Raw genomic sequence first — 14,415 nt, 5'->3', positions numbered from 1 at the left:
GTGCTAAAGTAGTTAATCCTCCACTTGGTCAACATTTACACTGAAGCAACACTTTGGGACTCATAACTGTTAAACAAGCAAACATTAAAAAAAAGACATGTTGAATAATGTGTTCAGCACCATGTACCTCCTCTCTGCTACTCTCAAGACACACCCAGTCTGTCTCTGCTGCCCTTCCCCCTCGTTTTCTGCTCTCCTGAACCTCAACTTATCAGCCAAGCCGCCTCACTCTGACCCCCAGACACGCCGACACCCAGCCCCCAATGCAACAGGCAGAGGGTAAAGGGGGTGTAGCATGTCCTGGATATGAGAGGTGGAATGTGTGTGCCGAGAGGAGTCGTGGTAGGAAGGCAGGGGGGGCTGATAAGTCTGGTGGGTGGAGAGAAAGTGGGATGGATGCGGGGAGCGCAGGAGGAGGGAAGAGACAGCAGCAGCACTGTGGTCTCAATCAGATGGGGGTGGGGGGGGGCAGGGGGGAGGAGGAGGAGGAGGAGGGCAGACACAAGTTTGACATGCTTAAGACAAAGACCACCGCAACTGTGAGTTGAATTATTTTCAGCAGCCGCAGAAGGAGTACCTCTGCACTACTAACTTATCCACATCAACAGCAGATTTCATTTAAAAGTTAAACAGAGGATCCGGGACTTTATCGGCTCTACTGGCAACGCTGGATATTAAAGAGAAGCGGCAGCAAAACATACCACCACTAAACAGATAAGGCTTCAGGAGGGAACCCCCCCCCAAAAAAACTTAAAGAGTTCAACTTCACACTAGAAAAAAGGTGGAGAGGAACAGCTGAAGGAATAAAAGAAAGACTAAAAGGGCTTTGTTGAGGTGTGCAGAGTACATACTGGAGGACTAACTGGTCTGAAGTGAGCGAAGCATCAACAATCTGGAGGAGGAACAGCAAGAGGTCCACCGGGCCCCACAGCACTGTGTGAGTACAAGAGCAGCTGCATCATTCAAACATTTACATCATTTTATCACCATTGAACGGCTGAGGCATCTTCATACATTTAATTTAAAAAAAAGACAAGGAGTTAAAAAAAAAGCTGATTTGTGATTATTCACTGATGTTCAGCAAAAAGCAACAAGTTTAAAAGGTTTGAGAAGCAGAATTATTGCAGCTGCTTTGTTCCAGACAATAGAATAATAGAAAGAAAGAACAATAGAAAAACCTCCCTGAAGCATTGAAGCATGCTAACACTAGATTAACCTCTACATGATGACACACACACACACACACACACACACACACACACACACACACACACACACACACACACACACACACACACACACACACACACACACACACACACACACACACACACACACACGCTATGATGAAAAAGTTTAAACTCAATCCAGAAAATGTAGAGGACAGACTAACATGCCACCATGTGGCAGCTTCATTACCATCACAGTACAATATTGCATCACTCATAAACAGTAATTATAGCACGGCTTGTTATTCCAAGAAATGTTATTCTGACAGTAATAGGAAGAGTGAGTAAAATGGGTGGAGCACCTAATGTATTTTCAGTAAGCGGCACAATGAGTCATCCCACACACATGTGTGCATACAAACTTCCCTGCCAGTCCTTCCTGTGTGACCTTACAACAACACTTTGGACAACAATGGACACGCAGACGTGGCAAATAAACAACACAAATAAACAACAGTGAAAGCATCCAGGACGGCATCAGGACTCTTCTGACCGATCCACCGTCACTGATGATGTGTGGCGAGTGTGAAGGAGAAGCCCAACTTACTTCCATCTTATTTCAACTTTAGGGGCACATTCATTTCAACCTCGATACTATTTCATTATTACACATCACCACCAGTACAATGGTCCTCTTTTCCACAGGACAGATTGTGTGTGTCAGAGCATCCTGCTTGCAGTACACTTTACGACAAGTTTATTCACACAGGATGCAGTATGGCACCATAGCATTGATTAAGTTACTCAGATTTCACATCCCTGCAGAATAAGTCTATTATTCATCAATGAGCCCTTTGTTTTCAATTTGAAGACATTTGACTTCAAAGATTGCACGTATGAAATCACCAATTATCGTCTGACATGTTGGCTAAAAGAAACGAGTGACAGGTTGACTCGGTCCTCCCTGCTGGGATTTTCCCAGCTCCGTTACTCTGATGTGTCTCGTCTGGTGAGGTATCATCGTCTCCTGACCTCAGAGAAGTGAGAGACCAGACACAGCTGTGCACCACATAAAACCTGTCCCAACACCAAGGGGCTTGGGTCAAAGCAAACCTTACATGGAGGAATTTAAAAAATATTATGACAGACTTTCTGTTGAATTAATCCAACAATGAAAAATGTATTTTGAAGAAAATAAAAACTATAATCATTCAAAAGGATGGTTTAACTGCCAGTGTTGTGCCACACTGAATCAATGAATGTGTTGATATATGATCATATATCAACACATTCATTAGGCCATTGCTTGTTGTTCTTGCTGATTTAAGAATTCATGTTTCCATGAAATACTACACATTACGACGATGCTGTTTTTTCCCCGTTAATAACAAAAGAGAAAAAGCAAACAATATATAGGTGATTTTTAGGTTTTTTATTTCCCTTATTAGCAGAAAATAAAAAGGATTTTAGTATCCCCTACATTAAGGTTGTTGTTGTTGTTGTTGTTTTTTTTTAGATGTGGTCTGCAGGACATTTTCCAGTTCATAAAACGTCCAATATGTGAACCAAAGATAACCGGCTTCATGCATCATACTCTACCCGTGCTCTGATTTAACACTGCTGGGAGTATTTGTTGCATCTGAACCTGGTTCTCTGGTAGTTACTTAATAAACAGGCACAACAACAACACATAAACACAAACACGTGCAGACAAAACCCGCTGTTACAGACTTTGATGCCAGTTAGCCTTCATCTCTCTATTACGCAAAGTACATAAAGCAATTATGTGCCTCTTTCCTTTTGGCCAATCAGCTCGCTGATAATCATCACCTCGCCGACGGCATCAAAGGAGGCCAGCTTCCTGACAGATAAAAACCTCTGACCTCTGAGTGAACCTGAAGACTCCGAGGCTTTTAACGTGCTAAAACGGCTCGTCTCAGAACATTTGCAATAATTGATTGACGATTCATGAATTTTTCTGCACACAGTTCACTATGAGTATGGCTGGTACTCTAGAGAAGGGGGCTCACCATCAAGCCTTGGACCTGTCTGAGGAACTTTCCCCTCATCACCACCACCACCACCACCACATCAACCAACACCCACACCTCCACCACTCCAACTCTCTGGCCTCCACCACCGCCATGGGCGGAGGCAGAGAAACACCGTGCCGCGTGGTCGTACCTCCACCGTATTCTGCGGCCGAGAGCGGAGGCGGGGGAAGCGAAGCCCCTCTGGAGCTGCGGGGGTCACTGGACTGCTGGGCGTGCTCGGTGCTGGTGACGGCTCAGAACCTGGTGATCGCTGCGATCAACGCCTGCCTCGCCGGACTGGTGTTTGGGACCATCCTCACGCCGGCCATCGTCATGGTTGTGTTCGGCTTCCTCTGTCATTCTACGGTAAGGAAGAGAAAGATGGAGGAGAGGGCGGAAAACCGCTGAACGTAAACAGACAAAAATCTTGTGCAAACATCTGCACATTGTTCTGGCGCTGTTGCAACCGGGCACAAATGAACCCCAGTTAGTACTTCTGACATACACGTTATTCACCCATTGACATAAGATCGAATGTTTGCACTGAGAAAATGTAATAATTGAATTAGTAGTCAGTGTAATACTGCGTATCAAAGCATCCAACACATATTTGAAATCAGCGCAGTGCTCTTTGGTTTGAGAGTGAAAATGCGTTGCATGTTAGTCAGGGATAAATGTTGACTAACATTTGCTACAATTAAAAAGATGAGTGCAACAGGGAGATTGGCTGCGTCCATCTTTTCACAAGACTTCTAACAGTCTTAATCTCCTAACTTTGATTCCGAAGTTTGAACCAGCGGTGCTCGGGGCTTAGGGTGGAGTTTGGCTCCATCTCTGATGAGAGGTTTCATAATCAGATGCGTCTGAAGTTCTCAGATGTTGAGGAGATGTGTAACTTGCAGAGGGCAAAGGGGTCAGGAGTCTCGGCAAAGCATTCAAGCACAAAACTTTATAAACACCGCTCGGTGGCCAGTTGGGACTGAAATACACCAGAGAATGGATGATATTTAAAAATACAGCCGTTTGATGAAACCAAGAAGTGAACCGAAACAAAGCAAATGCAGCTGAAACAAAACAGCCGACTTGACCCGTTAGTCGGAAAGCATCCCGGACTAAACCAAAGAGTCGTCATGGTTCAGAGACTTTAATACATACCGATGGCATTTCAGTGGCCGACCAGCTCCTTAATGACCAGAGAGAGCAGGATTGTCTCTGTTCTCATGTTCTCCCACAATCAGACCTCATGTGACAGCAGCTTAGAGGGGGATTAACCAGGCTCCGGGAGGATGAAGAAAGAGGGAGGAATCAAAAGAAATAAAAAAATAAAAAAAGGGGGAGGGGGGGTGGACAAAAACAGAGAGAAAGTCGGTGTGAGTATTCAGGCTTTTCAAGCTGAACAGACAAGTGTACTTCCAAGATATTTGACAATAGTCATCCAGAAACACACCCGACACAATAGTTTTTCTTTCAACTGTTTTTCTCTTTTTTTTCTTTCTTTGCAGCAGTATATATGTATATACATGTTTTATAAACAATTAAACGAAATAAAATGAAAGAAAACAGAAAAAAAAAAAGTGTTTTTAAGTCTAATTAATGAAGTGTTAATAGAATAGAACAAAGGTACATTTTAAAAAAGGATTGCAAATAAGAATAATAAAAAACAAAAAGAGGGCAAACTAAGGATCAGAGGTTCGGAGGGGGGGGGGAGTTGTGCACATGTGTGTGTCTGTGTGTGTCTGTGTGTGTGTGTGTGTGTGTGTGTGTGTGTGTGTGTGTGTGTGTGTGTGTGTGTGTGTGTGTGTGTGTGTGTGCGCGCGCGCGCGCGCGCACATGAAGTTGGGAAGACAGCGATACAGGTATAATTCGGACCACTTCATTTTGTTGTTATAATAGAGAAATAAACAATAACATTCCTGTCTCGGTACAACCGACCTGGCTCAGATCTGAAGCCCTCACCGTGTTAAAACAAACATGGACATGAGCCTTATCTAGTACAACTCCTACCCAACATATACATACAGCTATACTTATACACGCACACGCTGCAGTTCAAACCATCTTCCTCCCTCTCCTCCTCCCTCCTCTTCGTTGAACCATACTATAAGCTTTTTCAGACTGGCACAAAGATACATACTCAGCGTTTTCCATGTCAGTGTGCCTTTACTGTGATAAACAGTCTGGGAGAAAACCTTTTTACTCTTTGCACCTCAAACGTTCACTTCATCCTCGGTGGGGCAGATAAGGATGATTCAGACCTGCTGTCTCTCCACTCCTCTCCCACATTCAGATCCTGATCTTTCACCTCCTCTCCCACCCCCCACCCCCACCCCCCTTGTTGTAACTCAGCAACAAGTGCACATGTTGTGACACGTAGCACGTACATCTTTAAAGCGAGCTGAAATAAACAATGATAGCTCACAGTAGTTGCTGCAAAGTTAATTTTAGTGAATTCATTTCTGACCAAATGCATTTTTTTTATAACCTCTGATTCAGCGCATACGCGTGTCCGTCCTCACCTCGTACACACATACCACACCGAGTACGTCATCTCCTGTTCTTATCTGTTCGTTCCTGCACTTGAAGAACTTTCTTGAAGTGCAGGAACGAACAGTTGGATGATGTCCGTGGCCAACAGATCGGACTCTGCGCAACCGTGTGAGAGCAGAGATCTCCTGATAATGTGTTACACCGAGTAAAGCTGAACCACAAATAAAGGTTTAATTCTTTTTTTTTTTTTTTTAAAAGCGTTGATTTGTGATACCTCTACAACATCCTGCATCTCCGTCGTCCTGACCCACTCGTGTCTGCAGGTCCGCCCCCACGGGACGACCCCCTACTGCTCTGACCTGCTGACGGACGGAGGCTGCGTGGCCTTGCTGGTGGTGGGCTTCCTCTTGGTCACCCCCCTGCTGGTCCTGGCGCTGGCGGCATACTGCCGCCTGGCCCGACACCTCCAGCTGGGCCTGTGCTTCATCCCGTACAGCCGGGCCGTGTACAAGAACCTGCCGGCCACCCAGCACCGCGGCCTGGGCACCGGCTGCTGCGGTGGTCGAGATGGAGCCGATGGCAGCGGGAAGGGAAAGGTCTGGGTGTGATGCGAGGGTGGGACGGATGGGGAATAGAGGAAGAAGGGGTGAGGAAGATCGTTAAGATTAAATATGTAAAGGGAAGCGAACAAGAGGACGGGGTTGTTGTATAAAAAAAGATGTTTAAAAAAAAAAAAAAGCAGGGGATGTACGAAGGAGAAACTATACGTGTACCTGAGGATGGAGGAAGTTGTATATGGAAATGACTACAACCAGCAGAACATCCTGGAAGGCAAGTTACATTGCTGATGACTAATAAATTACTATCATGCCTTTCTGTCAGAGCAACAATAAGGATTGTGGAGCAAAAAAAACAAAAAAAATGACATGGTGTACACAGGACTTTGTTTGTTGGTATTATTCCACAGGACACTTTGGCTATTTTAACTATCTCATAACTTTCCAGTTCCAGAGCAGAACATTTTGTACAAACACAGCGATTATTAAAATACATATCCAGGTCCGATTTAAATTGTGTCATTCAAGTCAATAAATTGCAGCAATTAAGCAGTTAATCAGCAATTACGTAACATAGCCAAAGGTGGCTCATAAAGTCTGACTGCTGGAAATTAAAAATAAAAAAAACAATTGAAATTCAACGCCCTGAAGTTGTCATAAAAAAAAAAAACATTGAGGTGAACCTGCATACAACCTTAACTTTCCTGAATGAATCACAGGAAAAGGAAATCTGAAAATAGCACATTTCACAAAGGGTGTATTGACACTAAACATAAACGTATCTGATCACCTTTGTTATTATGAAAAACATTTACTTGATTTGCTGTTGCAAACTGTGACTGCAATCTCTGCCATTATTTACTTTTCATAAATAAAGGTTTCGGATTTTATTGGAGTTGTCTGTCCTGTTTTAACATTGGGTGGGAAAGGCTGAGTCTACTACTACTACTACTAATAATAATATTATTACATTCCCAGTTTAAAAGCAAACAGGATGTTCATGAACACACAACCTTTCTGCGGAAATGGTCACTATTGCTGCAGTGATCCTTGAAAGGTCAGACCAGAACTATAATTAATCTGATGAAAATTGTTATTTTTGTTTTATTATTTTGGGGAGGAATTTTTTTGTTTTTGCCTTTGACAGAGACAGTGGAAAACTTTATACTTGTAAGTAGGAAAGGTCCTGAGACCTCCCGCTCACTACATACGATCCCATGTGGTAATACGGGCCCTCACCACTCAGCTATCTTGTCACACGTCGTTTATTTTATAAATACGTTTTACGCAAAGCCACGTGTTGTGACTGAGCAAACAAAACCTCAACTGTACACCAGACAATGTGTAGTATTGTCTCCCCCAACCGGTGAAAGACTGGAACTACCATATTGTTCTCATAAAAAAAAAAGCATCATAACTACAAAGAAACGTATCAAGCGTTATAAAGTAAGTTGTTTCAACCCTTTGCGGCTGGTGATTTCTACCCTACATGAGAATTATCTTTGGGAATCAGTCTGAAGTCATCTTGTATTAATGGGAGATGCAAGCAGTTGCAGAAAACCCAGAATAAATGACCGTCCGCCCCAACCAAACCCATTCATGTACCGAATACACATAATCTCATTAACAATTTCAGTGTTGTTCAGTTAATTTACTCACTTTATGGCGGTTTGTTATATATAGCAGGGTTTGATTTTCACATTATATATCAGGGGAGAGCGCGAACGCAGTCCCCCACTACCAGAAATTATGCAGTCGAGATTCCCACATTTGGGGAATTCGCAGGGGTCAGCACAGCCGGAGTGCAATGGCCGAGCCTCGCCCTGGGTGAACCACCTTCATGATCATGGTATCTCCCCTGCCAGGTAAGTATGAGTTGGACGCGGCCGACCGCGGGAGGTGATTCAGCCGCATACAAATCAAACTGACGGTGTTGACGGAAACGCGCGCCAACGCCGTTTTGAAGACGAGCGCAAATCGCCACACGATGTTGACCTCGACCCGTCGGATAAATAACGTTACACTCACCGCAGAAGACGTTTAATTCAAGTGTTTTAAATATTCGGTATTTCCCATCATGCTTTGCTTACACTGCGTAGGCGTGGCGTAGTAGGCTCGGAAAGGGTTTGTTGTCGGGTTTTGCAAATCAAAAATCAAAACATTTGCGCTCAATGAACAACGTGGTTTGTTCTGCAGATCCCCCCCCCGCCGTGACTGGTAATACTCGTCAAAATGCAATTCACAGTGAAGACTTAACTCTCGGATAACGTATGTTTCCGCAGCCTCACTGAGACGAGCAGAATGAGATCAGAATGAAGCGCCATGAGTAAAGCAGTAAAGCAACTGAAATGAACGCCCATAATCCTTAAACACGTCCTAGCGTCAGTCACATTTAAAGTTATTTAAGCCCTTTTGGACAAAAAGCGACGAAATACGGTGAAGATTCCGTTCTTGCTGATAATACAGCTGTATTATGAACTCTGGCGCCATCTGGCGGATAAGCAGGCAAACTACATCACAATATGGCATTTTTGTGTGGGAGTGGGGACAACAGGCCTGCTGCAAGACTCGCGTGCAAACACAACGGACATTTAAGTACGAAAACATTTACACAATATATTGCTTCTGGTACTTAGGCCCACAAAATATAGGGCAATTTGTAAAAACAACAACAACAAGACAAAAACAAAACTCGTAGCCAGCTGCCTTGAATGTTCTAATACTTGCAAAAGTGGGTGCGACATATATTCTGTGAAAATGTCAGGTATTCATGTAGTTTTAACATCTACAGGGGCCAATTAAACAGCCGAAAAGATAACAAAATACAAATATTTCCAACACCATTTTATGAAAATCATTGATGTAGTTGACATTAATAAACAACGCGCAAACTTCTTATTTTGGCAAGTCTCTGCCTTCTTTGTAAAAAAGTTTAATTATGAGCTACTGTATGAGGCTAGGAATATGGAGGCCTAAAACTAAGCAGCGAACTGTTGGTTACTTGAGGGGCCACCCCATATTTCTGTCAATTATGACAATTATCCAGAAAGTCACGTCTTCTTCACCTTTAAACTAAACCACACGAACGCGTTTCAAATAAAATTGCAGGACACCTCCTCAAAACACGTTTCCTACGCATGTCCTTCTTTTAGTCATGAAAAGTTGATACATATGAAAGTAAGGTTAATAAAACATATAAGGTATCTAAAGGTATCATAATTTGATATCAAAGGTTTGTTGTGGTATTGTTCACAGACTGTTGGCATATCAAAACAGAAAATGATTACTGACAACACTAAATGAGATGAGAAAAGGTAACAACCGGCAGTGTGGAGTTTTTTTTTTTTTTTAAACTTGCAGGAAATGGATGGAAAAGTGGCTCTTTGCAATGATTGCTACAAATTTGTAAAGAAAAAAGAGAATATGTGCGTCTCGGCAAATCAGCCAAAAGAGTTGGAAAATATTGTGCATCCCTTTTGTCTCATCCCAGATCATCGTTTGTACATATCTGTATCACAACTCTTTATCAATCAAATTTGTGGGATTCCAATGGGTCCCCCCAAAAAACAACAACAACAACAACAACAAAAAACATCTGATTGGTCAGAATCTAATTAACAAACTTTTGGGTTTTACATCCCAGCTGAATGAATATTGTGCATTGGCATGAAATGATTCCCGTGTTTTAATATTGTATGTTTAAATTGTCCAACCTGCCCTTATTCCCATGAGAGTTTGTCCTCACAGGCAATCTTGATAAAGAGGTCACCTGTGCAGAAAAAGTAAGACTTTCTCGGTAACGCTGCCATGCTGCCAGGCCAGTGAGATAACGTTGTTTAAATCAGAGGCTCATTGACATTGCAAAAGGACAATTAATGGGGGTTTGTAGCAGGAAGAATCAGCCGTCCTGAAGATCAGGTCAGTCACACTGCTGCTCCACATTTAGCTTTCTAATTGTTGGCTGCATGTTTGCCAAGGAATTACCTGTTAAGCCTCTGTGACGGAGGGACAGGACAGAAAAACAGATCGGACAGGACACTGCGGAGCCATTCACAACACAAGTGGAGCACAAGAGGGACGAGAGGCGCCGTGCTGTTCAACTCAGAAAATCAAGGTAAGCAAACAGTAGGGAACTGAGGATACTATGAAGTAGCATATTTACAATATGTGTGTATGGTCACCGACATGTGCAGATTTTTGTAGCGGAGTAAAGACTACCAATGGATCTACAGTGTGTGTGTCTCGCTTCATCCACAGCATGTCCAAGGCAGGAGACAGGACCGCCTCTACAACTTCTGTGGAGTCAGCCTCAACAGTAGACGGGTACATCTGATACAAAACAGCCACTGACCTTGTGTACTTTTCTGCACTTCTGTGATGCAAAACACAATCTTTTTAAATACATGCAGCTCTGTTGTGTGATTTTAGTAACCCGACCCTAACGGAAAACACAGCTGTGCATTTATCTAGTATTTCTTCTCGTACGTTTTTAATGTTTGACATTATTCAATGTACTGTTTTTCACTTTAGAGTCAAGAAAACGTCCTCTATCAGGACGTGTGAAATGTGCCTTACGGTTTGATTTTTCATGTTTTGGCAGAGATGGCGCAACGGTCTCTCCATCAGATTCAGTCTCTGGATCACCAAAGAAATCATCCAAGAAGTCCAAGAAGAGCACAGAGAGTATGAACAAAGTCTACACCTCCGTGCTCAACAGTGTGTTTGGAGCAGTGAGTAGTCGATATTCATTCACTTTTACATGCACTGATACAGATGAAATGGATGTGACCATCCTGTTCTTTGGCGTTATGGTACCTGTGACCTTTGACCCGTAACTGCGCAGGTCTTTTAACAAGATGAAAAAATAAAAAGATGAAATAAACATTGGGATTTTTTTTTTTTAAACCTTTAAAACAAATTATTTTTCTGTTGTCAACATATTAAATGAAATTTGAATAAATTACACAATTCTTTAAAAAAAATTGCATAAAGTTTTTTTTTTTTTAACTTATAACGTATTGTAAAAATACAGAATTTCATAAAATGAAAGGTGAAAAGACTTCACAGTGGACAGGTGTTCACTATAAGTTGGAGCACCGTTTCACAGAGGTCACATGTTAAATTGTCAAGAGTCAGGCAGCGGAGGTGCAGGTTTGTTCCTGATCTTCCAGGAGCTGTGGTTTCTAAGCCCGATGTGTCGGCAGTATTAGTGGCTCATTGGTTGAGGCTTAACGTCACGGTACATCGGGGTAATCCTGATGAAGAGCGCTGCCAAACCAGTCGGGTAATTCAAACTGAAATTAGTTACTTAGTTAGTGGAACTAGATATCTAAACGTGTGTATACCTGAGGATTTATAATTTATCATTCTTGATATTTAAAAACATCCAGTTTTTAAAAAGCTTTGACTTGATGACACAAATTGTTACAAGTTGATGTTGAGGTTTGATGTAAAATTCCACTTTGTGCATTAAATTGCGTGTTTGATTTCTGTCTCTGCAGGAAAGAGAGTTAGCTCAAGCTGAGTTAGATGGTAAGTCTCACCGCCACATCATCTACATCAACATTACAGTTATTAATGTGTCACTAAATGCACCTCAAATGATGTTAGAGAGCCTGAAATCCTCTGTCATGTTTTCAATCCTTAAATATCGCACAAACAAGAACACAACCATGCGTAATGATTTTGATCCATCAGATCTCCACTCCTTTTCTGCCAGTTTCTTTTTTACATTCATAAACCCACAACCTAAAGTTCACTTATAAAAAGGTTAAAACATTTGTAGTATTCGTGTGTAAAAATAGATCGCTTCTCTAAGCTGTAATAAAGAAAAATGCTCCCAAAGAGTTTGTCACTCTTACCTACCCCTTTAGTAGATGATGTCATAGACTTGAATGGTCAGATTTCTTTCCAAAAATATAGATTGTTAGACTTTCAATGAGCAAATCTGGCTGCTATACATTGAAATATGACATTTAGGATTGTTATCTCAGAGCAGTTGCATAAACTTAAACAGAAGAATCGCCCCAGGAACTGTTGTAATCTCTGTGTGACCCTTCGACCTTTCTCTCAGAGCTGCAAGAGGCCTTTAAGGAGTTTGACTACGACCAAGACGGCTACCTGAACTACAAGGATGTGGCTGAATGCATGAGGACTATGGGATACATGCCCACTGAGATGGAGCTGCTGGAGATAGTACAACAGATCAAGATGAGAAGTTAGTGTGATGCGAGCACTATACATTCAAATAAGAAATAAGACAGTCCCCAAAACTGAACAAAAGACATCTTGACCTATTTAATTTTCTAAAATAGCCTTAATTTGACCGTGGCCTTTGTTTGTTCATGAGATTTGATTGGCTGACTGAGATCCTTTGCTCTCCACAGTGGGCGGGCTGATGGACTTTGAGGACTTCGCTGAACTGATGGGACCGAGGATGATGGGAGAGACGGCAGACATGCTGGGACTGAAGGAACTCCGGTCGGCCTTCCTACAGGTCAGTCAGCTCATAATGATAAAATGAAGGCCGTTATTAAATAAGGAAGTGTCTTGAAGAAATGTTAGGTTTGATCTATCTCCATTATAAATTAAAAAAAAAAAAAACTAATTTTATATTAGTTTGAGAAATTATGGTTGACTCAACATCAGAGACACTGTTGTCAACACCACTGTCTCTGTTTGTCAAAGTTTGATCTCGATGGAGACGGAAAGATCAACCAAGATGAGATGAAGGAGGCAATAAAGACCCTGCTGGGGGAGAAGCTGAAGAAAGGAGAGCTGGAGGAGATCCTGAAGGAGCTGGACATTAATGCAGATGGAATCATAGACTTTGAAGGTGGGAAGCAGCAGCTCAGGCATGTTTAGAGCACTAGTGTGTGTTTCACAGAGTTAATCACAATCATGGATCAATATCAAGCATGACTTGACACTACTGACCCTTTGCTCTTCACTCAACCTGCCGCTTTGTTTTCTCTCTCCTCTTATTTAGAGTTTGTAATGATGCTGTCGATCCACTAACTGAAGGAAGAACTAACAACCTGGACTGTGTTGATTCTGGATCCTTCCACAGCTCTGACCACATATTCACATTTTAACTTGTGTTTGTAATGTAGACCACAATGTGTGACTAACTGTGTAACGTGTACATAAGACTGAAATGTTTTGCTATTTTAATAAAGAAATTAAAACCAGTTGTGCCCGTCACCGAGACAACATGAGGACAAGATGCAGAGAAAGAAGTAATTAAATGGACTGATCACGTTTACCTCTCAAACAAGACTTTATTCCAAAAACATCTTTTATTACCCACAAGTCGTTGTTAACAAAATGAAAATTATATTGTGTGTATCGTCGTGAGGACAATATAAGTTAAATATAAATAAAATAATGTCATCTGTTGTTAACAACAATGCAGCTTTGAGCTTTGTCGGGTCCACTGGGTTTAAAGTTGGACATCCAGAACAACGGTGCCGATGTGTCAGAAAAAAAAAAGAATCACATTTCAGAATCCAAATCCCATATCAGGCCAACATCTGATGGCGGCACTGAAATCAACCGTAAGCAGAACTTATCTCCTACTTAAAAACCAACAGGCTTAATACTACTGGTAACTTCATCTGTTATCTTATTATCATGACATCAAACTAAATGTTCACACAGTTCAGGAAGATCTGCAACATGCAGCACAAGTAATCCGCCAAAATCAGAGTCGTCTTGTTGTCAGGCAAGAAATCACCTAAAAAGTAAAAAGCCACACTGGAATCAGTGTTTCACATGTGGGGAGGGGATGGATGAGGCACCAACATCACAGGAGTCAGGATCTGGGCTTTAAAACATGCATTTTCAGTCATATCAGTCCCTCCAGGAAATCTTGTGATCGCAGTAATTAATGCAAATGCAACAAATCTCCGCCATAAATGGGGGATCTTGAAACTTTGCAGTAATTGTTTGCGCAATAAATATTCTCCATAGGATGTTCTGCAGAAGGTATTACAGCACAAAGTAAACATTTACAAACCAAAGGTACTTTATCAACATACATAACTTTCACAGCAAAGAAGGCTCTTCAACTTCTCCTCTCATCATCAAAACAAACCACATGCTGGTTGACAGGAAAAGACAGGAAGTGACGGGGTTTCTGGGAAATGTGGTTTTCTCATGAGAATTACA

General features: G+C 42.0%; 2 protein-coding genes and 1 non-coding gene across 3 annotated transcripts; 2 read left to right on the top strand and 1 right to left on the bottom strand.

The window, feature by feature from the left end:
* Positions 1-573: 573 nt before the first annotated feature.
* tmem88b (transmembrane protein 88 b) lies at positions 574-7,093 on the top strand. The gene is made up of 3 exons (XM_069722548.1): positions 574-937; positions 3,158-3,568; positions 6,013-7,093. Exons 2-3 carry the CDS (start codon positions 3,164-3,166, stop codon positions 6,295-6,297), a joined length of 690 nt encoding a protein of 229 aa, XP_069578649.1. The 5' UTR covers positions 574-937; positions 3,158-3,163; the 3' UTR covers positions 6,298-7,093.
* An 862-nt stretch (positions 7,094-7,955) lies between these two features.
* On the bottom strand, positions 7,956-8,119 carry LOC138635192 (U1 spliceosomal RNA). The gene has a single exon (XR_011312089.1). It is a non-coding gene; the product is annotated as a U1 spliceosomal RNA (small nuclear RNA).
* A 2,385-nt stretch (positions 8,120-10,504) lies between these two features.
* LOC138635180 (calcium-binding protein 2-like) lies at positions 10,505-13,263 on the top strand. Its single transcript, XM_069722551.1, has 7 exons — positions 10,505-10,569; positions 10,847-10,976; positions 11,748-11,778; positions 12,320-12,463; positions 12,633-12,742; positions 12,934-13,081; positions 13,235-13,263. The coding sequence occupies exons 1-7, from the start codon at positions 10,505-10,507 to the stop codon at positions 13,261-13,263; spliced, it is 657 nt and encodes a 218-aa protein (XP_069578652.1).
* The last annotated feature ends 1,152 nt before the right edge of the window (positions 13,264-14,415 follow it).

This window comes from Brachyistius frenatus, unplaced genomic scaffold (assembly GCF_029030835.1).
Source record: "Brachyistius frenatus isolate BFR_SWC_R1_liver_20210118 unplaced genomic scaffold, ASM2903083v1 Contig_295, whole genome shotgun sequence".
In the NCBI taxonomy this organism is placed as follows: domain Eukaryota; kingdom Metazoa; phylum Chordata; class Actinopteri; family Embiotocidae; genus Brachyistius; species Brachyistius frenatus.
Note: the sequence above shows the minus strand (reverse complement) of the source record. Positions and strands in the feature narration are given on the sequence as shown.